The sequence below is a fragment of the Chamaea fasciata genome, unplaced genomic scaffold (genome assembly GCF_029207755.1).
Source record: "Chamaea fasciata isolate MVZ Bird 193981 ecotype frontalis unplaced genomic scaffold, bChaFas1.0.hap1 SCAF_6, whole genome shotgun sequence".
Lineage (NCBI taxonomy): Eukaryota > Metazoa > Chordata > Aves > Passeriformes > Sylviidae > Chamaea > Chamaea fasciata.
This window is the reverse complement of record NW_027094091.1, coordinates 49,769,997-49,793,889: the sequence shown is the minus strand read 5'-3', so window position 1 is coordinate 49,793,889 and position 23,893 is coordinate 49,769,997. Positions and strand designations below refer to the sequence as shown.

The 23,893-nt window shown below is 40.1% G+C and overlaps 1 protein-coding gene across 3 annotated transcripts in view; it reads left to right on the top strand.

The window, feature by feature from the left end:
• The first annotated feature begins 1,286 nt into the window (after window positions 1–1,286).
• The window catches only part of RAP1GDS1 (Rap1 GTPase-GDP dissociation stimulator 1), a 90,198-nt gene continuing 67,591 nt past the window's right edge, over window positions 1,287–23,893 (top strand). For 2 of the 3 annotated variants that reach the window (XM_066186339.1, XM_066186338.1), the window contains exon 1: window positions 1,287–1,474. In XM_066186339.1, the coding sequence (XP_066042436.1) occupies window positions 1,471–1,474 (4 nt within the window). In that variant the 5' untranslated portion in view covers window positions 1,287–1,470. The remainder of the gene's footprint in view (window positions 1,475–23,893) is intronic. The other variant, XM_066186341.1, reaches the window with a different exon arrangement.

Genomic DNA, 23,893 nt, shown 5'->3' with positions numbered 1-23,893 from the left:
GTTGCCTAGCATTATAAAACATACTAATTTTCAGCATCAGTTGATCATAAAATTACATATCTTCAGTGTCAAGTTCTGCATACTGGGACAGTGGTTAACCCTGCTGAATTCAACTACAAAATTCCGCTATCTCCTACGGAAAGAGGTGGTGAATTACAGGGCTACACAAAAGTAAATGGATAAACCCCAACGTGTTTAGTCTGTACTCTGCAGAAAGACTGATGAATTATTCTTTGCTTGTCACATCACACTGCCCTTTTACAGGCATGAAAGCTCCTGGGACGTGTTCCAGAGAGGAAATCCCTGGCAGCTGCTGACTGCTGTTGAGAGGGACTACTGGTGTCACTTGGGAAGCCACTGTGGGGGATGATTCAACTAAAACTTTTTTTTGCATCACTCATCAGAATTGTCCCTGGCCTATCCATTTTAACACAGCAAGTAAACCCCTCTTAACACGTTCTGTGGTCCTACTCTATTTAACCATACTTTAGGATTTACTCAGGCAAAACCATGAATACATAACCATGAGAAGATTTGGAAAATGTCACAAAAGCTACCCAATTCAACATCTCCTTCCCCCTCAAATGTTTCCCACTGAAAAGGCTATGAGGACTGTAACAGCAAACAGTTCCTCATTGTTCCAGACTCTAGATACTGAGCACTCGAGGGCAGAAAGGAATCGGGACCACTAAACACAGCCCTTCGTTTTATTGTTAAAAATGCCTTCCACGCAGAACTGCCTCGTGCCTTTCAGTTTCGGGTGTAAAACCTGTCCTGCTGGTTCAGCAAAACGTGCGGCACTTGGACATCACCCGCCGCTTCCTCCACTGATCCTTTTCCTCGCACAGACCACCTCAAAGAAACCCAAACCCTTATCCATCCAGCATAATCCCCGCCTTGGAAAAGGCTCCTCCTTTGAGTCCGTATCATTAAGCATGAACTTAAAAACGGTGAGCGCCGTGTTTAAACCACCCCACGTTCCGAGGAACAGCGCACAGCAACGGCGCTGCGGGGACGCGCGGGGCGCAGTACGGCGCGGCCGCTCTCCCTCCATCCCGGCAGCCGCCCCCAGGACCCGGCGGGCGGCCCCACCCCAGCCCCTGTAACAAAGGAGGCCCGAGGGGCGGCAGCCGGCGCTGTCAGCGGGCCCGCCCCGCCGCCGCCTCCTCCCCAGCCGGGGGCGCTGCCGCCGGCCCCGCGCCGCCTCCTCTCTCCCTGCGCGGCTCCCGCCCTTCCCCGGCGGCTCGGCTCGGCTCGGTGCGGCCGGGCGGGCGGGCTGTCGGGCGGGGTGTCTCCCGGCCGTGCCCGGATGTGCCGCCCTGACTCATAGCCCGCCGCACGCAGGCTCCGCGCCGCGCCCCGCTCCGCGCACACGCCTCCCGCGCCTCCCTCCGCGCCGGCGGAGAGGCGGCGGCTGCAGGAGCGGCAGCAGCAGCAGCAGCAGGAGGTGGAGGAGGCCGCGGCGGCGCCATGGGTAAGTCGCCCCAGCCCCGCGCTGTGCAGCCCCTGCCGCCGCCCCTCTGCCCCCGGAGGCCGCCGCTCGCTCGTCTCCGGCGGGCGGGAAGAGGTGGCTGGTGCAACTTTCCCATCGGCCGCCTCCCTCGCAGCGCCGGGGAGGAGGCTCGGGGCTCTGCCGAGCCCCCCCGGTTCCCCCGGCGCTGCCGCGGCCGCTGCCCGGCCCCTGCGGCGCAAAGTTTCCGCGGCTGCTGCTGCTGCGCTGCCGCCGCCCGCCGGCTGCGCCCAGCCCGGGGAGATCCCGCACGGTGCTCGCGGAGCCGGGGCTGCGTTCGGGGATTAGGGGAAAGATCAACTCCCCCGGGTGCCAAGGGGCGCTCAGAGCACGGAGTTATGTAAGGCACCCCCAGGACGCTTTCCCAGTTACTGTTTGCATAATGGGGATAAGTTGGGATAGTACGGTTAGATTGTTTTATAATCTCTGCTCATTGTTTGAGGAAGACAAGGGTCCTCGTCTTTCTCCGTCTTTTAGAGCGTTAATCGTGCCTAGAAATGCAGCCATGTTACCTCTCCCTTTTTTGTTAAGATTATAAATTAAGTAGTTTCACGCTGATTGACACTTGTATGGAGTGCCCAACAAATGCCACACGAGATCAGGAAGCACGGTATTTGGGTTTTCTTGACAGAGCTGCCGCTGAATTTCTTTTGCCTTCTCTACCTCTTCCTCTTGCACAAAGCTACAGCCCTTCCTGCATGAAACAGCCACCATAAAACGGATTTTCCAGAAATCTGGCTGTAATGTAGATCCTAGGGATGGGTAGGAGGTGCCCACGTTGAGCTGCCAAAGAGCCAGCCAGTCTGCCAAACGTGATGGTGGATCAAGGTTGCGCGTCCAGAGGGCAAGGAGCTGTGGTTCACAACCAGGCTAAGGAGGTGGCAGCTCCTGAATTCGGCTCGGGGATTTGACATCAGCATTTCCTGTGGCCTTAGGTATATCAGTAGTTTCTTTGCAGATCACATGCATCTTTCACTTTTAACTAGAAGTTTCCATGGAAGGAAGCTGTTGCTGTGCCTCTTTTTCTGGTTGTGAAATGAGGTTAAATACTTACTTAACTCCTTTAAAACACTGGAAAACCTTTGGAAAATTGCTCAAGCTAGAAGCTGCCAGGGTCAAACATGAGGAATAACTGTCAGATTTCATCAGAGTTAATTTAAACTCTAACAGTGTAGTGAGGATCTCTTTTTCATGAGGGTTGAAAAGGCAAAATACCAAAATTTAGTTTGCCTATGCTTCCTGCCTCCACAAAGACTATTAATCTCATCATTCTGGTCAAAGTCTAGCTATTTTGGCTTCCAAAAATAGTAACTTCAAGGCATCAGCTAAAACCTGCTCAGAAAAGCTGGTGCAGAATGAGCACATCAGTCCTTTTTCGAGGAAACTACACTTCAGTTGCAGGCAAGTTTGTAAACAGCTTGAGAATCTGCTAAAAAAAATCTTGCTGCAAAAGTAAGAGTAGTTATAATTATTTTCAGGAGGACTGAAATAACTTGCCTGTAGACTCTGTCAGCACCTGTCCATAATAGCCCAGAGAGATTGCTTGTGAAAATACTGAGGAAGGGTTTTTTGGGTTCTTTCTCTTCTTCACATACCTGTGTCTGATGCTACTGTCTCTAAAATCAAAGCAAACTGTTAGTAGCCTCTGCAGCAGCTCTTGTGAGTGGCAAAGATTGAAATCAGTTTCACCTTGGCTGACAACTGTAATGACTTTTCATGTTTAAGCTTATACAGTCAATGTAGTAGATTCCCTCATTCAGGTTATAGCTTTCTTTTTGGTAACACATACCATAAAAGCTGAAAATCCTTAGAATTAAATCAGGGATGAATTTGTTCTTCCCATGGCTTTTATATCCTCCCAGAAATCATGCTCAACAAACAAGTGTTTCTGGCAGAGAGCGCAGTGATGTCTTACATTTAAACATATGGTCTTTTCAGTATTTATGAAGGTTGGCGTAGTATTAACCGGTTTGTATACTAAAGATATAACATGGAAGCCCAAGCAGATATATTCTAAGTCAAATCAAAAGATTTCTGTAGTTAAAAATACTTGTTATGCATACATTGATCTGCCTTATCTTTACTGTATAGAAATATGTCTTCTGCTACACTGTTTCCATGTGTGTGCTCCTCTGAAGACATTACCATGGCAGTTGTCTTCTCCTGAAGGGTTGCTCTTTCCTCTCACTAACACAGGTTCTTTCCAAAATTGTAACTTCTGTTGCTTGCATTTATAGTTTTAAAGCTTGTCTGAGTTTGAACACTGTTCAGCTTCTGGCTTTGAGAGGTAGGTGGCCTTAAGTAGAGCTGGCAGTAGAGAACTTTCAATACTTCAGGTGACATGTGCACCACCGCTGCTTTATTTCTGTTGTCATGAGAACACTTCAAAGGCTTTTAGTTTTCAGTTACTAATGTAGTGCTTCAGTTTTAGAATGAACAGTCCCTTTTCTCAGTCAATTCTTGTTTTTAACCTCAAAAAACACAACTGTCAAATTTGTGCAATCACACCGTATTCCAAGAAAGTCTTTCAATTTTAGAACAGTGACCTATGGTGGTTATTGTAAGCAGACTGCAATTATTCCTCAGATGTAAATTAATGAAATAAAAATTAGGAACTCTGTTACAGTTTAACCACTCAGCAGTAATCCATTGAGCCCAAAAGATTGAAAAACATCATGTATGAGAGTTTGGATGCGGAATGCAAATAAAGGACACAGTTGTTTTCATGGCACTTATCACTTTGTTTGAAGTGTCAGTTACAGTCTGTAATAGTGAAAGCTCATAAAAATATTCTTCCATTTTGAGAGTCCTGGTCTTGTTAGCAGGAAATGGAAGGCAGCCTCTGCTCAGCCTTAGGTGTTTCGTTGGGCAACAAACTGCATAAGCAGCTTGTTAGGCTGTCTTTACAATACCTAGCATTAAAGGCTCAGTGACAAAATATGTAAGATTCCCAGTCTATAATGTAGATGGATTTGTTTTAGTACTGTCCATTTTGTTGTCAGAACAAAGATTTCTACTATTGCTCTTCTCCCAGATAGATACATTCAATTTTCTCTCCCACTTTCCTGGAAGAATTAGCATGTGCAACCAGCCTGGTGGTTGTGAAACACTGAATTCAAACTGAACCCCAGAGCAGGCTGTAACAAACCATTGCCTGTCTTCAGGATGGTGGCTCATGAAATAGAGAAGGCAGGAAGATGTAAAGCTTCAGGCATGACTATGTCCATTATTGCTTTGGGGTAGACGGAGTAGACCAACCCGCTTTTGATCAAAAAAATGCAATCAGTAGCTTCAGGTGAGACAAATGAAAATTAATGGGAAAAAGTCTTCCATCTTGAGCTGTTTTACTAGTTTTCTTACATGAAATTCAATTCTGACAAGAGTTACGTCTATTGCACAAAAAGATAATTTGTAATTCTTTTAAAGTTTTTGCTAAAACAATGAGACTTCTAACACAACCAGCATATTAGTTCTAGCCAGCCACAATACACCAGTTTAAGCCACTATAATGGGTTGTTAGCATTTTTTTAAAAATGAGGCAGCTTATGGTAAAATTCCTCCCTTTAAAACATAAACAGAGAAGAAACTGCTTTTAGACTGCATTTCTTGCTTCAGTAATGTTCATTGAAGTGTGCTTTTAAAGCAGCCAGGAAGGTTAGGTTACTTCTGACTGACCTCCCTCAGTGAGTAACTGTTCCTGTGATCAGGCGGTATTTGTGATCTTCTGTTACTATGTGAGACTGAAACCAACCAATTTTGTCTTTAGCTTCAGGTTAAAGGCTTCATTCACAAGTATGTTTCCTGAGAACAGAAGATTCAGAGTTAGTTTCAGAAGTTTGTGAGGAACGTCTGGCTCTCTGTAGCATCAAACTGAAAGAAGAAAGGGCAGAAGAACAGCTGAAACCTGAAGGAAACAAAAGCAGTAATAATGGAAATGACAAAGCTACCAAGACAATAATAGAAAGGAACAAAAATCCCTCAAGGGAAATGCATGAAGGGAGAGAAATACTAGAACTAAAGATGGATGAATTGAACAACAGAGAATAGAAATAGGAGGAAGAAGGGAGTTCTACTTTATATCCCTCCCCAAAATGTCAAGAAAATAGCCTGGATCATGTAAATAAAATCAGATAATTATTACTTTCCCTTTTTTCATAGTACCAACTGTATGCTGCTGACAGTCCTTGAGAAGACTCATTATAGTTTTCCATCTTTCTCAAGTAAAGCTGAATCATTTCTGGAAGTTCTCAGAAATTTATTTATTTATAAATATGTAAAACAAAAAAAAAGGGATTAGCATAAATAACTTTTTGTTCAAAATAAAGGGAAAATAATGTCATTACTGTTTGACAGGAGGGAAGGCTATGGAGATTCTTTGGTGGCATCTGTCAAGGCGGTTGGTTGTTATCCCTTCTTAACTCTGTCACAGGATGAAGTTCATGTTTTAGGATAACAAAGAGACATTAGATGGTGACCTAGTTACTTATGTAAGAGAAAACCCACTTTTCACTGCTGACTGGTCCACCTGGGTCTGTTCACATGCTGTGCTCGAGAAAGTGAGCATTCCTGCTGTCTTGATACTGTTGAAGGCATTACGGTTCAGATGCTAACTTGTTTGCAGATTAAAATAGATTAGGAACTACATCTAAGCTTCTGGAAATTAGGTGTCTTGAAATGTTAATACGTGTTCTCCAGCTAATGGAGAAGTTTTTCTAATGGCAGTTTGAATTTTAATTAGACAAGGAGCTTTTCCTACAAAGGGATTTTATAAGTAGCAGCTTTCACTGCAGCACCAATCTCCCAGGGTCTCTTTTTGTTAAGAATATTGTATAGAAAATTGTTTCTATTTACAGATTTTATTATAATGGCAACCAGATGAAATTTGTTGTGTTAGAGTAAAATGGTAGTTAAAAGCCATGTATTTCTCAATGTTGAAGTTCCTTTTAGTGCAAAAACGTAGCTGATGTATATTAGAATTTATGTGTGCTCCAGATATGCCTAATAGCATTTGTACACCCTCTGGAACAAGTGGCTGTGTTTCAAGGGGCCTCAAAGCTGTGCACAGAGCCTCACAACGTTTGTTCAGCCTGAGAACTGCACGGCTCTGGCTTCGGGAGCTTTGAAGTTGTGCAGAAACCCTGGTGATCTCATATGGTTCTTAAGCTATAGTTGAAGCAGATTACAAAGTTGGCAGATGCCCAGAAGAATTTGTCAAATCTATAAACTAGATAACTGCTGTTCATTTTATCTCCAGGTAGAGGACATAATTTAGTGCATGATGCTTTGGGACTTGCAAATAATTACAGCATGCCTTAACTGTACAAGTATAAGTGTGCACAGGCAAGGCATGAGTCTTAGAAATATCTCTGACCTGAAGCACTTTCAGATACAGCTCCACAAATTATGAGAAATGTCAGGGAAAAAAAAATATGCGTTTGTCTGAAGTAGTTGAAATTAACAGTATGCATAAATTGACAGCATGGATGCATGTATAAAGTTGTGTTAAACTTTGCAGTTTAAAATAAGTGAAATGCTTTCATGATTTCTATTTCTAGGTCAAATAAATGTATTATAAAAACCACATTTAAAAATCAGGGGAAATAAATTTTTTTTCAAAATCACACTCTTGCAAAGGAAATTTTTTAGTGATTCACTTAAACAGTAGGTCCCATTTCCTTCATGTTTAATAGCTCGTACAAACTTACTGCCTCCTAGTTGTGTACTATGGGAACATCTGAGGCATTTGTCAGTTCTGAGCTTTTGTCAAAACACTGAGCTATTCATTGTGTTAGTGATAACTCTGGGAAGTTCATGAAATTTAATCAGTGTTTGAATTCATCAGTCGGTTCCATCCAGTGATACTTACCAGCCTGACAGACACAATGATTTTGAAGACATACACAAAATTTATGTATAATTTAAATGTTTTGTTGACCTTTCCTATCAGTTGACTCAGGTTTGACAAGTCTTTTCAGTATCTGATTAAATCCTGTTAATCAAGTGCTTAAATTCACGTGGTGAATAGCAGCTTTTCTTTCAGATTTCCTGTCTATGCTCTGCAAATGTTTTTGGGAATAAGACTGGACAGAGAGATGGAGACTAAGAAGACTGGGATTGAAGGAGGAAAGCAGCTGAGCATTATAGGATGGATAATGTGATGAGGATTGAACAAAACCCCTTAGAAATTTGTCAGGGCTGCCAGTGAGCGTGTGGGGAGCAGACCTGTGCTTGGGAGACCTGGGGAGGTGACGGCTCAGCATCTCATGGTTGTCTTAATTTCCTTTATTTCCACTGTCAGCTGCCTGTATATTTATGGCCTTCATGATGTACCAGCATGGAGCATCAAGGCACAAAACCTGCAGTTGAAACCCCTGTCCTTATTGCCTTCTTTACCTTTTAGTAATTGCCTTTACCTCTAGAATACATCAGTCCAGAAAGAACACCATGTACAACCGAGTACTCACCTTTCTCTCATCCTGTCTTCTGTACATTGGAGGTCTGCACTTGGAAGAGAGCTCTTATACTCAGCACTTGACAAACTGTTCTACCCCTTTTGCCCTTAATTATACCTAGGGAACTAAAATTGTACTATATGGGTTAATTCTGTGAATGGAAGCTGAAAATGCTGCTAGCCTAGATCTTTTACATAAATATCAAAATCAGACAACATGAACATCTTTGAGCCTTTGTAATCTCTAGGGTGAGTGGAGTGTTTGGCTGGGGAGCTCTGCCTGTTGCTGAGGGTGCCTTGATCTCTAGCAGCTGGAAACTCCTCTTGGGAGCATGTTTAGAAATGCTTCCTGTCTTTGATGTTGGATATAACAGTCCAGTGACTATTTAGACTATTTTAACTTTCCTAGCCTTAAATGCAACCTTGCAAGTACATGCCACTATTTACAGGACCAGTAGCATACCTCTCCTTGCTTTAGCCTTGCTAAGTTCATTCCCATATCCCTTTCCTGTGGAGAAATCCCATCATGTTCACTGTCAACAGCACCCAGTACCCTGCAGGCAGAGCTTGAGTTCAGTACTGCCAAATAGCTACTTTTGCTACATGAAGGCTTTGGAACAATTCCTTAAATCAAAATGCTGTTTTATCTTGACAGCAGGAACAAAGCAGGGGAAGAGAAAAGGGTTTTAAAACCAAAGCAGGATTGTACACATCTTTCTTATCTAAATCTTCCCTGTCCACAGAATGTTTAACTTGCCCCTCCTGGGCTTTTGGAGGAACTAGCTGAAGTCAGTCTTCTGAGTCTGCTGTATTGGTGATAGCATCTTCTGTACCTGACCACTTCCTTCAGCAGTCCTTCAGTGTGCACTCTGGACATGACTGGATCGCTGGTCATGGTGGAACTCTGTTGTTTAAATACCTAAGACACTCTGCTTGGACTTCAGTGAGCAAGTTTAGAGAAAAAACAGTGAGTGAATGTGACCATCAAGAGGAGTGACAGCAGCAGTACAACAGATACGAGGCGTTTTCATACTTACTGTTCTCTCTTCTTTTCCTTCTCCCTCAAATGACTGGGAGCCACAATTTTTCCTCCTTCCACTTCCTTGCTTGTGTTGAACTGATTTTAGGATCAGGGCGTTGTTCTGTGGGAGGAAAAAAAGGACAATGAGAACAGAAAACCAGTCTGTGAACACATTTGTTGTAAAAATGTCTGGTACAATCAAATGAATTTAGAAATTGACTAATACGCTTCATACAAATTTGCTCTCATCCTCTAAAGGCTCTGTCAGGCTTTCTTACCCATTTCTCTGCGAAGCTCAGGGAGAATATATAGACGTGCTGGCTTCTGCCATATGGGATTACAGGAAAAGCAGGGAAGCATTGGTGATTGAGAGAAAGAGGAGGAACATGTATGTAAGGAATTGCTGGCAGGAATCAAGCAGGTTTGGGGGGCAAGAGGGTTGGCCCTCTTTTTTTGTTAAGCTTTTACAATGAAAATCCCATCACCCATTTACAGCAAGACAGTGCCTCAGTTGAATCAAAGATAGTAATCAGTACGTTTATGTGCCCAAAATACAGTGTACACTTTGCAGGCAAAGCCCACATATCTCTATCTGATGTTACAATGTATTTATTCAATTCTTTTCTAGTTTGCCTCATACTCTTTTTTTACTCTTCGTACTCTTTTCGCTGCTTTCCTGTTCCTTCAGACTTCTTTATTTTATTGCACAGTTTTCTACATTGTCTTTTTCCAGTTACCTATTCTTTTCCATCTTCCCTCCCACCTCACATTCTTTCCTCATCAGGTTCTTTTTTTATTAGTTAAATACATGGCAGCTTCTTTTACCATATATCCTTTTCACCATCTTTGTTACAGAAAGAATCGAAAAACTGGTGCTCAGTTTTGTAATTTCAAGAGCTTTGAAGTGTTGGATTTTGGTTTTGTTTTTGGAGGTTTTTTTATGTTCTTCTCTTTGGTTAAATATCAAGTTATTTACAACCAGCTTAAAAACATGCTTCAGTGCTGCCTGATGTACAATAGGTGACTATATATGAAAGAATGTATCTTGTAGGAAAGAAATTGTACAGAATTGAGCCCTATTTGTGTAAATCTATTTATACAGCATTCTTGTACCCCCACAAAGCCCACACTGAGCACCACTGAAGTCATTGGGCTCCTGCTTTTTTGACTTGGCTGTGCTACAGCTTAAACTCTCCTGTTTTGGTGGAAGCATGTAAAATGGCGTGGATCACTCCACCCTTCCATGGCATAGTAATATTGGCTCCCCAGTTTATGCAGCTGGGAGAGGAATGCAGACGTTGGACTAATTTTGACCATCAGAAGCACTTTTAACATGTCTTCTATTCCTAGATATGGCGCTATACTAATACATAGCCCCTGAAGGAACTTGGTAAATGAAGAAAGAGCTGTATTTGATGACAGAGAAAATGACTTGGTAAAGTTGATTTTTCTCTCAAATTGATGGAATTTTGTAGTTTATATAATTTGTTATATCAAAGAAGAAACCAATTTAACATCGAGATCATCATGTTAGAACATCCTCCTGTAAAAGGAACAGTAAGCACGGTGCCATAAGCTATTAATTTACATACACTGACCTTTGTTCTAACTTGTAGCAGCATAGAGAAAAAGGAAATACTGCATTTTCAGAATGAAATTCACTTTGTAGACCTTAGGTGATGGCTTTTGATGCTTTCTCACATTCCTAGAAATTGTTAGGAATTTCTCTTTGCAAGACTTTTACATGTTATGCTTCAAATCACACATACATTAGCCTGGACGCTTTCTTCTCTGAAGGCAAGAATGGTGGAAACAAACAAAAAGCAATTCAGTAGATTTCTTCAGAATGCAACTTCATCCCAGACGTGATCTGAAGTGTTTGCTTCTCTTTATGAAGGTCATAACATCTCCCTCTACAAAGAATCACAGTTCTTTTTCCTGCTGTTGAGAACAAGGTAGAATTTGAGACTTCTCAGGCAGCCTCTGGAAGAAACTGGTAGAGTTCTCTTGTGAACATAAAATTTGAGTTCAGTGCATGCACCCAGCTCAAAACAGATGGCTGGAGAGAGAAATGCCCTAGATAGTGCAGCACTTCAGTTAAGCAAGGGGTGGCCTGTTTAATGTTTTCTTTTTTTTTTTTTTTTCTTTAAATTGATATTAAATAGGCTTTCTGATAAAAAGCAACAGCTGTGGACTACTGGATTGTTTCTAGCCTACTTTTAGCTTTTCCACTTCTGGACAGTTTTCTGTACTTCAGTGATCACAACAGTGAGGTATCTCTTGGAAGTGAGCATACCTAGCAACTATTTAAACTGCTTTATTTCTAAAATCAGAAGTTGTTATCAACAATACAGGATAGTTGGCTGTACATAAAGAAATTACTAGATTTTTGAAAGCTGGTCAAGAGGCACATTTAAAAAATTACTTCATTTTGGCAGGTTTTTTGAAACACAAGACTTTTCTGCTTGACCCTTTCTATTTTAAAAAAATATATAGGTGAGCCTATTATGTTTTTCTTGTCACCAGAAGTTTATTTTTTACAATCCAAAATATGCTGAGGAGCCTGCTTTCAGATTAAGATTAGACTCTCTTTTGGCAGAGATGTAAATCTGAGATAAAGGAATACATATCAAACTTGAAAACTCATAAATTCTTGCAAGCTCCTGATTTTTAAATTTCTTTTAGCTCCCTGACTTCTTGCAAAAGCAGTTTTATAACAAAAAGGCCTCTTCTGAGTTTGGTCACAATTTGGAATAAAAATATTTATGTTTTAACAATATTTATTCTAACACTCACTTGTCAGTATCTCAAAGAACAACCAGAAAGGGGCTTTGATGTCCACTGTGGAGTTGTGTTTATGTAACAGATTCTGTACCACTCGGGCTTTGATCAGGTAGCATGTGTTGGACTTCAGTTACATTCTAACTTTCCAAGGCTCTATTCAAGTTTAGAAGCCCAGTTCTGCTTGTTTGGGTGAGCATACCATTCTGCTCTGTATCTGAGGAACTAATTGGTTCCCAGAATTCAGCATATTATCTAAATCTTTTCATTCTAGATGTTTCTGCTGCTTCATCTAATGTAATATAAGGCCGTCAGATAAAAAAATTGTGGTTGCTTTGACATGAGAGATCTGCATGCTCAACACAGCTATCAAGAGGCATTGAGGCATTAATTGAATGAAAGTAAAACTTATATTCAGTGCTGAGACATGACTTCTTTAAATTGAATACAGAAAACTCTGTCAGATAAATGACGGGTTTACATGTGTGTTGTAGGCTTAAGTGATGCTGTACTGCAATGCCTTAAATGACCTGGTTGCAGAGCATTTAGAAAAGGTAATCTGTTGTAACCAGCTTTGCTGCTGAAACCTCAGTGTAGTCAGATTATAGCCTCAGTTTCCCATTGCCCTGTATTATGCATAGAGACTGCAGATTTGATTTAAGATGGTATTTGGGCCCAAATTGTAGTTTTATATTCTGCTTGAGCATATATGACCATAGGATAATGGGTAAAGTGATGCATAATAAAATGATGCCCATAGTGCCTTCATATTTGAGATGATTTGTTGAAGTTTCATGTTTAAATAATCATCATGGTTTAGTAGAATTAATGGCTTTATGATCTACAGACAGAGGGTTTTTTTGCAGTGACTCACATCTGTGGAAGCCAGAAAAAGTTGCAGATGTTTAGTACAGTGGAGAATTTGCGGCACAGGAGAATTAGTTGTATTCTCAAATGACAAGTCAGTTCAGTGTATCATGTTGTCATATAAAGACAAGAAAATCTGACTTCTCGTGTTTGAGAGAAAATGTAGACATGCCAGCAAAGGGTGACAAACAGTTTCTGAAAAGATAAGAGAACTTAGCTCTGTCTTTAAAAAAAAACCTCCTCTGAAGAGGTATCTATAAACATTAATTCATCTAAATAACCTTTTAATTGCAAGAGTGAAGATATTGTTTAATTGTGTAAAAAGTGAGGCAGGTAAATAAAACCAAGCTTAAATTTAGCCCCCTCCCATTTGTTTCTTTTAAAAAGGGGGAACAACAAGACAAGACAGTGGATTGTAAAAAGTTGTCTTCCTTTCTACTCCCATTCTCATGCAGGATTTAAAGGTAACGTATTGCAAAAGGTTGTAATTGACTTAGATGGGGAAACGGAAATTAAGTGAAAACTAGATTTTTACCTTGAACTCTGAAATGTGAAAGTTAACAAGTAACATAACAAATGAAAGGCAGGCCATGCAAAAGAAATATTGGTTTGAAACATGAAAACATTGGCTCCTAAAATGTTGTTTTCTAGTGTGACATTGCATCATTAATAGATATTTCAAGGTGCAAAATATGTCACAATGACAGCTAGGGGTTAACCCGGCATTTTCAAAGGCCTGCTTTCAGACCAAAACTCCTTATTCACTACAATATAAAGTTTCTAGGTATTATTTCATTATATATGCATCACCTCCTAACAGTTAATAAGCTGTGAGGTTCCTAGCTGCTTGCTTTAATAGGAATGTGGAGAGTTAATATACTTTTGCAACTCTACTAGTAAACAGTTCACAAAATAGCCTCTGTGGTTCTTATGTTCCATTTGTGTCATGTGTACTGTCATCTCACAAATTCTGAGGGGTTTTTTTTAAACTCGAATTCACATTTTTAATGCATTCTTTTTCTCTTCAAAGATATAAATAATTAATAATCTTCCCTCAATATTAAAATTCTGTAACAGAAATCAAGCCTCATCCCAACTCCTTTTATTTTGCCTTTACAACTGAAAACGGCAGTGAAAGGGAGTCTTCAAAGTTGTGCTTAGACCATTCTGGAGTAATATGAAGGGCTTACCAAGTCGAGCTAATTTTACATCATAGTCACCAAGTTGCTTTTTCCTAGTAGTAAGACTTAGCTTGCATGGTATTTCACAATCACAGTCTATCTTCGTATATATGGGAGTTCAAGCAGTACCAAAACTGCATACACTGTTGAGTAAATATCATAATAAATGAATCATACTAAAAATCTCATACTAAAAATTAACATACCGTTAGCAAGTGAAATGAAATAATTTTAGATGTAAAAGGAGTACTTTTTACTTGTGTTTGAGACCTTTTCTTCATGAGCCCCAAACTGCTACCTGTTTTGTAGAGCAAGAGTACTTAACCTGTTTGGAAAGAAAAGGAAAAGATTTATTAAATGAAAGTTAGATGGCAGGAATAGTCAGATGAGGAATTTTCCCATCTGTGCTCTGCTAATTTTTAGAAGGACCAAGCAGTTACATTTGTGACACAGCAAGACTTAGGCATATATGCATATCCTACTTGGAGAGACTGGAGTAGAAAAAGTGAAAGTGTTTTGAGGTGAAATTTGAAACAGGCTCATGGAATTGTGGAAGAAATACAGAACCATAATTTGGAAGGATTTTGAGGCAGTTGAACCAGGTCAGCTATGACTTTGTGCAGCTACTGCTTGAAGCCTCTCTAGTTTTCTGTAACATGCCGGCAGGTAGTTCCAGGCTTCCCCCTTAACCTCCTCTTTGCCAGACTAAAGAGGCCCCCAAGCTCTTACACATCATGAGTTGTGGGAACATAACCATTTTGATAGTTATGCCCTGTTTTTCAGTGTGCTTGATCTGGAAGATACAGAACCAGACATAGAATTGTGGGAGACACAAACCCTTGCAGGCATCAAGCAGAGCCTCAATGTGCTGGTCGTGCTCCTAATGTAACCAGTGTACAGTTTCCTTTGTTTACTTTGAGAACATGCTGCTGCCTCATGTTTTACTTGGCATCCCCTGTAACCCCTGGGTCTTTACAGCAGTGTGTTCCCAGCCTGCACTGGTGCTTGGGGTTATTCTGCCATAGCTGCAGAACTTGACACTTACCCCTGTTGAACTTCAGGAGACTTCTGTTGATCCAGTCCCCAGGTTTCTGGACAGTGCCTCTGGACTCCTCTTTGGTGTGCCAGCTGTTCCTCCAAAGTCCGTGTTGTTTGCAAAGATTACAAATGTGTATCTGCCTTTAGGCTATAGTGGTTTCAAGCACAAACTGCATACTCAAAATCTGCTGTTCAGCCGGTCTGAATTGGGCTGGCAGATTTATGTTTGACTTCTTGATAATATGTAAAGCAATGATGAACCCTTCATAACAGTGACTCCAGGAAAATTAAAATTTACTTATTATCTAAAAAATATGAAAGCTATTTATTTATTAAGGATGGTTAAAGTCTGTATACTTGAAAAATTGCCTAGGAGTGTTAGTTGGTTACTACTGCAAGTAACTGTGCCTTTTACTGACCACAGTTATAAGTAAACACAAGTTACTGCAAGTGGATAGAGGATGGCAAACCTTCGACTGTACACGCCCGACAGACTTAATTTTGCAGAATCACACTGGGGATGAATGATGGATTATCAGGTGTAGTCTAAATAGGATTTCAACTCTTTCTGTGCTACATTACTTATTTAGCTGATGAGAAATGCATTCAGATTGACTTGCAGCAGCAATTAATTGAAAACCAATGGGTCCAGATGTCCCAGTCATTCTCACGAAAGCCCTACTGAGCTCCTGTCCTGTCTACATATTGTTGATCTTTTTGGATTTTAGTACAGCTTTCGGTGCTGTTTCTATAATTCTATGACATGACCATATTCCTTTCCAGCTAAGCAGGGGAGAGTTCATACCTTGAGCCTTCTCTGACGTGAAATATGACGAGCCAGAACAAGTACTTACAAGCTCTCTTGAATCCCATACTTTAGTCATGTCCACAGTCTGTCTGTGGTAAAAGTCTCTACCCAAATTAGGTTCATTTATTCCAACACATTGTGGTTTTACTTGTGTAATATTACTAATTTATTTTTTTAGCTTCAGTAATAAATTTTTGGCAACCTGGAGGAAAACAGAACTTTTCCAAGATAGATGAATCTCGCAAAGTTACTTGGTAGTATCTTCCCGCTTTTATCTTTCTACAGCACCTATGGTGTTGATCTGTAGGACTATCAAAAGTTCTGCTCAACTAGATCAGAGGATAGTTCCTTTTGACAGAGGCATTTAATACTTCTCTAGTGGGGCATAAAACTGGACTGTTTTGCAAGAGATTATCACAGAAGGCAAAATTCAGTATTAAAGGGTGGTGGTGACCAGATGTGTTTCTGTCATAGTAGAGACAGCCACGACACTCAGAGTGCTTCAGTAAAAACATCAGAAGGCTTCAAGCATCAGCACCTGGTTATCTAGAAGTCTTTCATACCTTTTCTCTTTAGTCTCCCATGGACAGCTCCACACAGCTCTGGTTCTTTCTCTCCTTCCTTTCCTTCTCTAGTTTTGACTTGCTCCTTCCTGTCCCCAACACGGCCACCTAACCTTGTCTGTCCTACATACAGCATCTTATCCTTTCTGTCTCTTCCATGGCCTCCTGTCCGTTCCTCCTCACAGCACAGCCAGCAGACTGCAGCTAACTCCCTACCAGCTAACTCGTGCTTTATCACACCCACAGCTGTGAAGGCAAGGCTGTTCCCACCCTTGGATAGTTAACACAGCTGCAATATATCGAAGGCAAGATTGCCTTCAGCACCGTCTTTATCTGTCTCCCCACAATCTGTCTCCCCACATGTTTCCTGGGATATTTTAGATTTTTAGCACTAGTAGTTTTTAGTTCCCTCTCTCTGGGCTTTCCTGTACCCATTTCTGTGAAGGAGTCTGGCTCCGGTTACACGTGAAAGTGCTGATGTAGAGTGGGGGAGTGCTTAGTCTGAGAAGGTCTGATACCTTGATGAGATACAGAAGGAGCTAAGCAAGTCCTTGTGCTGGATTTATAGCAGATTTCCAATTATCAGCAGTAACCAAACTACTATTCATTGTGCCCAGCTGGTTCAAAGGGACCTGAGGAAAAGGAAAGACTTCTTATATCTTGTCCTTATAGCCAAATTATCGATTTTCCTGATGAATACTGCTTTAGCGATCAGTTGCTTACTGCATTTATTAATGACATTCAACAACACTCCATATGATGCTTTTTATGTGTTAATAGAATGGATAGGAAGAATATTTCACCGAATAATGTTCTTTTAATTTCTTATTCTTATATGCAGCTTCTGGGAGTAATTAGGATATGGCCAGCAACAAAGCTGCTTTGCTCTGTGCCTGCTGATACAGAAACATCCTTTTCTTTTATTCATTTCATTAAAATATCAGCATATCTCCAGCAGTTAAAATTGACAACAGCTTTTGGTTTGTGCATAATCCACACATTTACTCCATGAAATGGCTCTAAGCTTTACCCTGTAAAGTGTGACAACTTCTGAACTATTGTTTTCTCTCCTTCCCCTTTCTTCCACTTCCGAAGGAATTATAATAGTGAACAAAAAGCTTCAGGAGAAAGAAAACAACCATAAAACTTACTAGAAGAGAGATTCTTTCCTCAACTATGGTCCCTTTGTGGCTGGCATCTGTGGGAGTTACATATGCTGAACTAGAGAAATTTCCGTGGCATAAACACTATAAACATAGTGTATAGAAAGGATTGTGCTGTTCCTTAATGTTGGTGCAAGATGCAAGTGGAGGATGGCCTAGAGCAGCACGTGGATGAAGTTTTTCAGACTACTGACATACCATTGCAAAGATTTTTAGTGCCTCTTGACTATTTACCAGTCCATAAATAAGTGTACTCAGTTATGCCAAAGGCTGCAACATCCTTGTTACATGCAGAAGCTGGTCAGGAATTGCCTCAAAGATCATGCTGGGTTTTGACTTCTGTTCTTTGTGTCTTCCTTCTGAAGTATCACTGCTTCTTTTTTTCCTGTTGGCAAAAGGACTGGCAGCTGATCAGTAGCTCAGTCCTCCTAAGAGTCTGTATAAAATAGATACCAGGAATATCCTGGAACACTGCAGTGGCAGTTTCTCTATAGACGCCTGGTTAGGGGCAGACTGCATTTTGCGTATGCTCTGAATTTTAGGTGCTGGTTTCCAATGTGGCATTCACATTGAGCCAAGAGTTCTGGCTGTGTAAATAAAAAGTGCTTGGAGAGTCCAGAATAGGATGAACTACCAAGCTCAGCAGGAAATCACCTTTAATTAATATGCATGCCATTTTCTGATCAGCATGATTTCTGCCTTAAGCCCAGGGCTTGAAATTATTTCTTAGAGCTGAATGCCTGCATGTTTTCTAAGGAAAGTTTGAAACCTTTTCCTTTTCAAATGCAAGAAGAGGTTCAAGTGGGTTACCAACTTTGCCTTCCTTGGGACAGGCACATGTTTGTGCAGGAAAGAGTTCCAAAAGTCCAGGCTTTTCATCTGCCTGAAACTGAAGCTGTACCCTCAAACTGACCAGGATATAAGACCCAATAGTGATATGTGTTTACAGTGTGTTAGATAAAGCGTATTTTTTAAAGGTGAAGGGTTTTAGTTCTAGCACTTTTTTCCTGTGACTAACTCATTCATTTTATGCAATGACTGTTTAATATAGAATTATAGAATTGGTTGGGTTGGAGGGGACATCAAAGGTCATCTAGTTCCAAGCCCTCTGCCATGGGCAGGGACACTTTTCACTAGAACAGGTTGCTCAAGCCCTATCCAGTATAAAATGTGTTTCAACAGAAGTAAGAGGTGTTTCAGTCCTCACATGAAAAATACAAAAATCTGATGTAAGTATGTTTTGGAGAAATTTTGTTTAAATCCTTTCAGGTAGAGGATAGAATTTGGTTTGTTTTCACGTTCACACTAATGTGCAAAAGGCCCTTTCACATTTTTGCCATGTGCTTTGTGTTAGATTCTTTCTCTCGAGAATTCCTCTGTTGCCTGTGTGTACAGGGCACGTTGGAAGCAGGACCTAGAAAAGCCATACCTCAGAGGTACCAATAAGAGTAGTATATGAATTTGGTTAATAAGCTGCCTGAGAGAACTAAGAGAGTTCTGGATTTGGGCCTAAGCTAAATGCAAAGGTAATATTTCTCCAGAATCTGGTGTCTAGTAAAAGAGTCCATGGGAGGTAGGCTTCCTACAGTCATCTCTGCATATAAACTTAATTTTTTTCCTCCCCTGTGATTTAAGGATCTCTCAAGATCTTCATGGTCATCAGAGGGATAAACATCTCTGAGTGGCATTCTTGTGTGTTGTCATCAGTCGGCATTCTTGATCTGAGGACGTAGCATGTGCAACTGTATCGAGCTGACACAGATCCTTACATCCCTTGTGAAATATATCCCAAGGACTTGTTTGTACTTCCGATCTGCCCTTCATCCTTGAGACCTGCAGACTGTGTGCAGAACCTGACCCTTTCAGGTTCTGTCATTATGACTCTTTGCCTAGTCTGAGAGATGGTTGTTAAGCAGTGAAAGCAAAGCACTCCTCCACTTTGCACGCAGTCAGATCCTGCTTGTGGGGGAAGCAAATGACTTGCAATTTAATCTAGTGTGTGGCATTTTGCAGAATTTTTTTGTCTTTAAAAGATCTATTTCTTTTAAAAAGAAATAGAAGTCCTGCTTGTCTTTTTTTATTGAGCTTCCTGTAAATATGAATCTCTTGGGAGCATTTCACTGGTTTTGGGATGTTGCCCAAACACAGTTGATTGAATGGGGGATTAATAGTTTAATTAAGAGTCCTGAGATTTAAGACATAGAAAGTAGCCCTTTCTTTTGGAGATTTTCCCCCCTGATTTGTGCGGGCAGATTTTCTCTCTTCAAAACCATATTTTCAGTGCATACCTATTGCATCATTTGACTCATTCAAATGTTCATCACAGTTTTTTGAAGTAATACTTGAGGACTGTAACAATCGGATTGTGATTTACCCAGCTGTGCCCATGTACTGTAATGTGCTGCCTCAGAACATCAGTATCATATTTACTGCATTGTCACTCTTGTACGAATTTTACTAAATAAAGCTCTTAAAGGCTGTGCAGAGGTTAATGATCACTTACAACCACAGCAGTCATGCAGAATACTAGTGAGTTTTGTGGAAATCTTTATTTAAAATAGGGTTATATTGGGCAGTTTGTGCACCATTTTAATTTGGCCATCTGATTCTGCAGTTTTATGTCAGTCTTACACAAAGACTCAGTTGAATCCTTTTCCTTTAGAGGATCTGAGCTGATCCTATCACTGCAGTGTTTTTATCGATGCTCTACATCCTATGCCTTCCTAGGTGAAAATAAGTAACTGTATTAATAGGCAACTATTTATCACTAGAGGGATTAACCACTGATGTCTGCTAATCTTAGTAATACCAGTTTAAAGCCATACATGATATCTATAAAAGCAAACTAAAGGCTCTAAAGTACATTTTGGCCCTAAAAGCTTATAGATGAATGATGCTGACAATGTAGCCTTCAATTTGAGATATGTGGGCACCACAGTCTGCCTACAAAGTGCATATTGTTGATTTCGGGCCATTTTAGTAACTTTTGCTAAACTGCTAAATTGAAGGATTAGTGGCATTTCACCAGCCAAGAAGCAGGGATTTCCAAAAGTGACTTAATTTTCTCTGTATCCTTCACTGACATTAGAGAATACTAAAAGCCTTTTTCTCCAAGGCATGAGAAGACTGTCACACATCTATTGGTCCTTCTGTGGTCAAAAGGAATTTTTTAATTACAGGTCTTAACAGTTGTGTGTTTAGATGGAAGGTGCATTTTTATTTGATAGTCTTTCCCTCTCAGATTTTCTCCTTGGGACAAAAATGCATTGATGAAATTAACATTAGGTAGGATTATACAGGCAAACAAGTACTTAAAACCATAAGAGTGTTTAATTGTAAGACATTTGTAAATAAAAGGATCTAGAAGCACTTATTAGATTTGCAACTAACCTGTTTCTAAGAAACTTTCACTGAAAACCTAACAATAACACAAATGGCAAGTCACTTCCATTAGGAACTTATTTGTACACACTCATCAAATTCAACCAGTGTATTTTCAGCGTTAAAAGCTTTCATGCATGGGTTTGTAATTATCATGCAGCTTGTAATTAAAAGTAGGGACTTTCTAGGTAATTTGGGGGAAAAATAAAACAAAATTAAGTGCAAATTTTGAAGTCCTCTGGGAACAGCATAAATCACCATTAAGACTTTGTATCTAAGGAATATGTACCTTTTGGAACATCACTGTGAAGTCCCCCAGTCTGACAAGATGCAGAGGCTGCATTCAGCCTTCTGCTGGGATAGAGAACTGGGAGAAAACTGTACGTTTCCATAAAAAGATAGCTGCGGGGATGACTGTAGTAGATCAGCTGATTTAGGATATGTGTCTTGTCAAGAAGGAAAATGGAACTTGCATGAGTGTTGTTGCATAACAGAATGCCTTATGTCTTTTTAATTAGGAACTGCTAAGCTAATTTAATTGCTACCTTTTAAATTTTGTTTTATTTTATATTTATATTTCTATGTTAAATGTAAAAGAATAGAATACAAAATGACCTTTATAAGTATATCAGGGTAAATACTTACTTTCCTTGCTGAGATTTCATTGAACTGTGTTGTGTGAGCCCCCAGGCTTTTCAATATCTGGTATCTGCTCTGTGCTGGACGTCAGAGAGGTTTCTCACAGAGCTGACATGCAAAGGGGACTCTTTCAGCACCAGACACTGTGGTAGCAGCTGCCACAGAGAAATTCAAGCTGGAAGCTGGACCAGGAGAAAATTGGTTGCTAGAGTGTTCTGATCAACCTTGAATTTAAAATGAGCTGCTTGAGGACCCAACAAACAAGACAGTCTCTTTGCCTGGAAAAGGACTGGAAAATTCAAGTTATTAACTTATAAAAATATAAGATCACAGGACCAGGTGTACAAAAGCAGATTCCATAAATTATTTATTTCAATTACATCTTCCTTTAAGGTGCCAAGATACCTTTAAAAATATAGCACTAAACAAAGCAAAAATATAGCACACAGAATATGTGTAGAAACATTATTGTGTTTTGTTACTGGATCTATAATAGTCTTACCTTAAATCTTCACAGCTTTTCCTAGATTAGTCTCTATTTGCCACTGCTCAGATCCATTTTGTTTTCTGTAGTAGATTGCTCTTTGGGTTCTAATCATATGTTATAGCTTTGAAGATTGGAGTAGCTAGTTTTAATTAACTCCAAAGTAAAGAACTGAAAGAGAATGTCAAAGCCAAGATCTTTCTACTCAGATCCTTTCCAAAACTTCATTTGGTTGAATTGCCCACAATTTAATTAAAACAACAGTAAAAATACTCTGTATTTTCATGGGTTTATTCCCTTTATTATCTCATTGTATGTCAGGACCTTAGAGTTTATGCAGATGTGTAAAACTACTCAGTTACCCATCGATAAATAGTGTCAGAATCAGACCCTTACCTATATAGCAAGTGCTTATCCAACAGAGATTTAAGATAGAAATTGGTTCCCTTAACTTACAGGTTTTATACTTGATTCAGTTAAAAGATGTTGAGGGATATGAAAGAGGAGAAAGTGTTCCTAGACCACTTCTTGTAACTGAAATAGCATTCTTCTCTGACTGGATTTCTTGCATCCCAGACAACTGATCCTCGAGCTGAGAGTGTGGTGGACTGGAGTGTTGTTTCATCTGTCCCTTTTGGCTCAGTATTATGCAGAAATGGATGACCAGCATTACCCCTGCAAGACTTGCAACATTTTGAATCCTCCCTGACAAGTTGGCTATTACAATGATTGTTGAAAGCAATAGACCAGGACAGACAAATTCACTGTTATGTGTTAATGATTTACACAGCCTCATCACATGGACTAATAGCTTCACACAAAAAATGAAGTCATTGATGGCATCACCTAATACAGCCTCCTGTGCCAAGCTGGGTGACTTTGAAGCTGATCAGATCACTCAGAAGATTTTTTTTTTTTTTTTAATGGAAGATGGGGTTTTTTTGGCCAACCAATTTTGATTTTCCAGTACAAATTTGAATATAAATTACAAAGTGAAATTTATTTTTCTGTATTAAATACACATCTTTTATCACGATGTTGAGAGAATAAATGTAGAACTGATTTTGGCACTAAAAGATATGCAGATAATATACACTGAGAATAGTCTCCATCTGCTGCTGAAGTCTCTCTCATTTCCCAGAGTGGTTCTTGGGGATTCCTTTCCCTTAGAAGATTTTTGTCAGTGAACATTTCTTTAACTTGCTGTCTACTGAGACTTCATCTCCCTGTCCCCTACTCCCATTCTGTTGGCTCTGAGCAGGTTGAGCAGATTCTTACTATGGTTGCAGTTTTAGAAAAACCAGGCAACAAGTTTTCACTTTCACTTTGTATTTGCCTAATAAGGAACTTGGAGCAGCAGTAGACTGAACAATCCTAAATGCTAGAAAAAAAATGTATAACCCAAGCAACACCCCAAAGCAAAACCTCAGCAGTTTACTTTCAAGGTTAGTGTTGAGATTGCATGTAAGTAAACTTGTTAGAACCTAGCCATCTGTATACTATTAGGTGCATATCTGACAAAAAAAAGGTAAATAAAAAAGCTGTCAAATGACTCTTGAACATTCAAACAGCTTAAAAGCTCTTTGTGTGGTAATGTTGGCACAGCTCCTAAGTGACCAGATGGAATTTTATTAACAGCCAACAGGACAAGGGCTGAGATTTTGTTTCTTAACTTACTATTTTTGAAATGCTTGTAGAGGATGTGTCAGAAAGCTTGATGTACTTTCATACTACGCAAAATTACACATATACCTTCCCTTAATGCAAAGATGAAGACTGCTTCGCAGGTTGTCATTTCTGTAAGGTAGATAAGAAGAGACTAATGAGGTATATGGTAATTTAGGTATCACTGCTCTTCAGTGAATATCGGAAAGGTGTTTTAATAGACACGATTTGTGGTCATGTTAAAAGCAGAACTTAGAAACAGGCTTTCTAATAAATAGACTTAAAGAATGAATTTTATTAAAAAGAACAAAAAATGACAAAGTATTAAAAGAGACTTGATT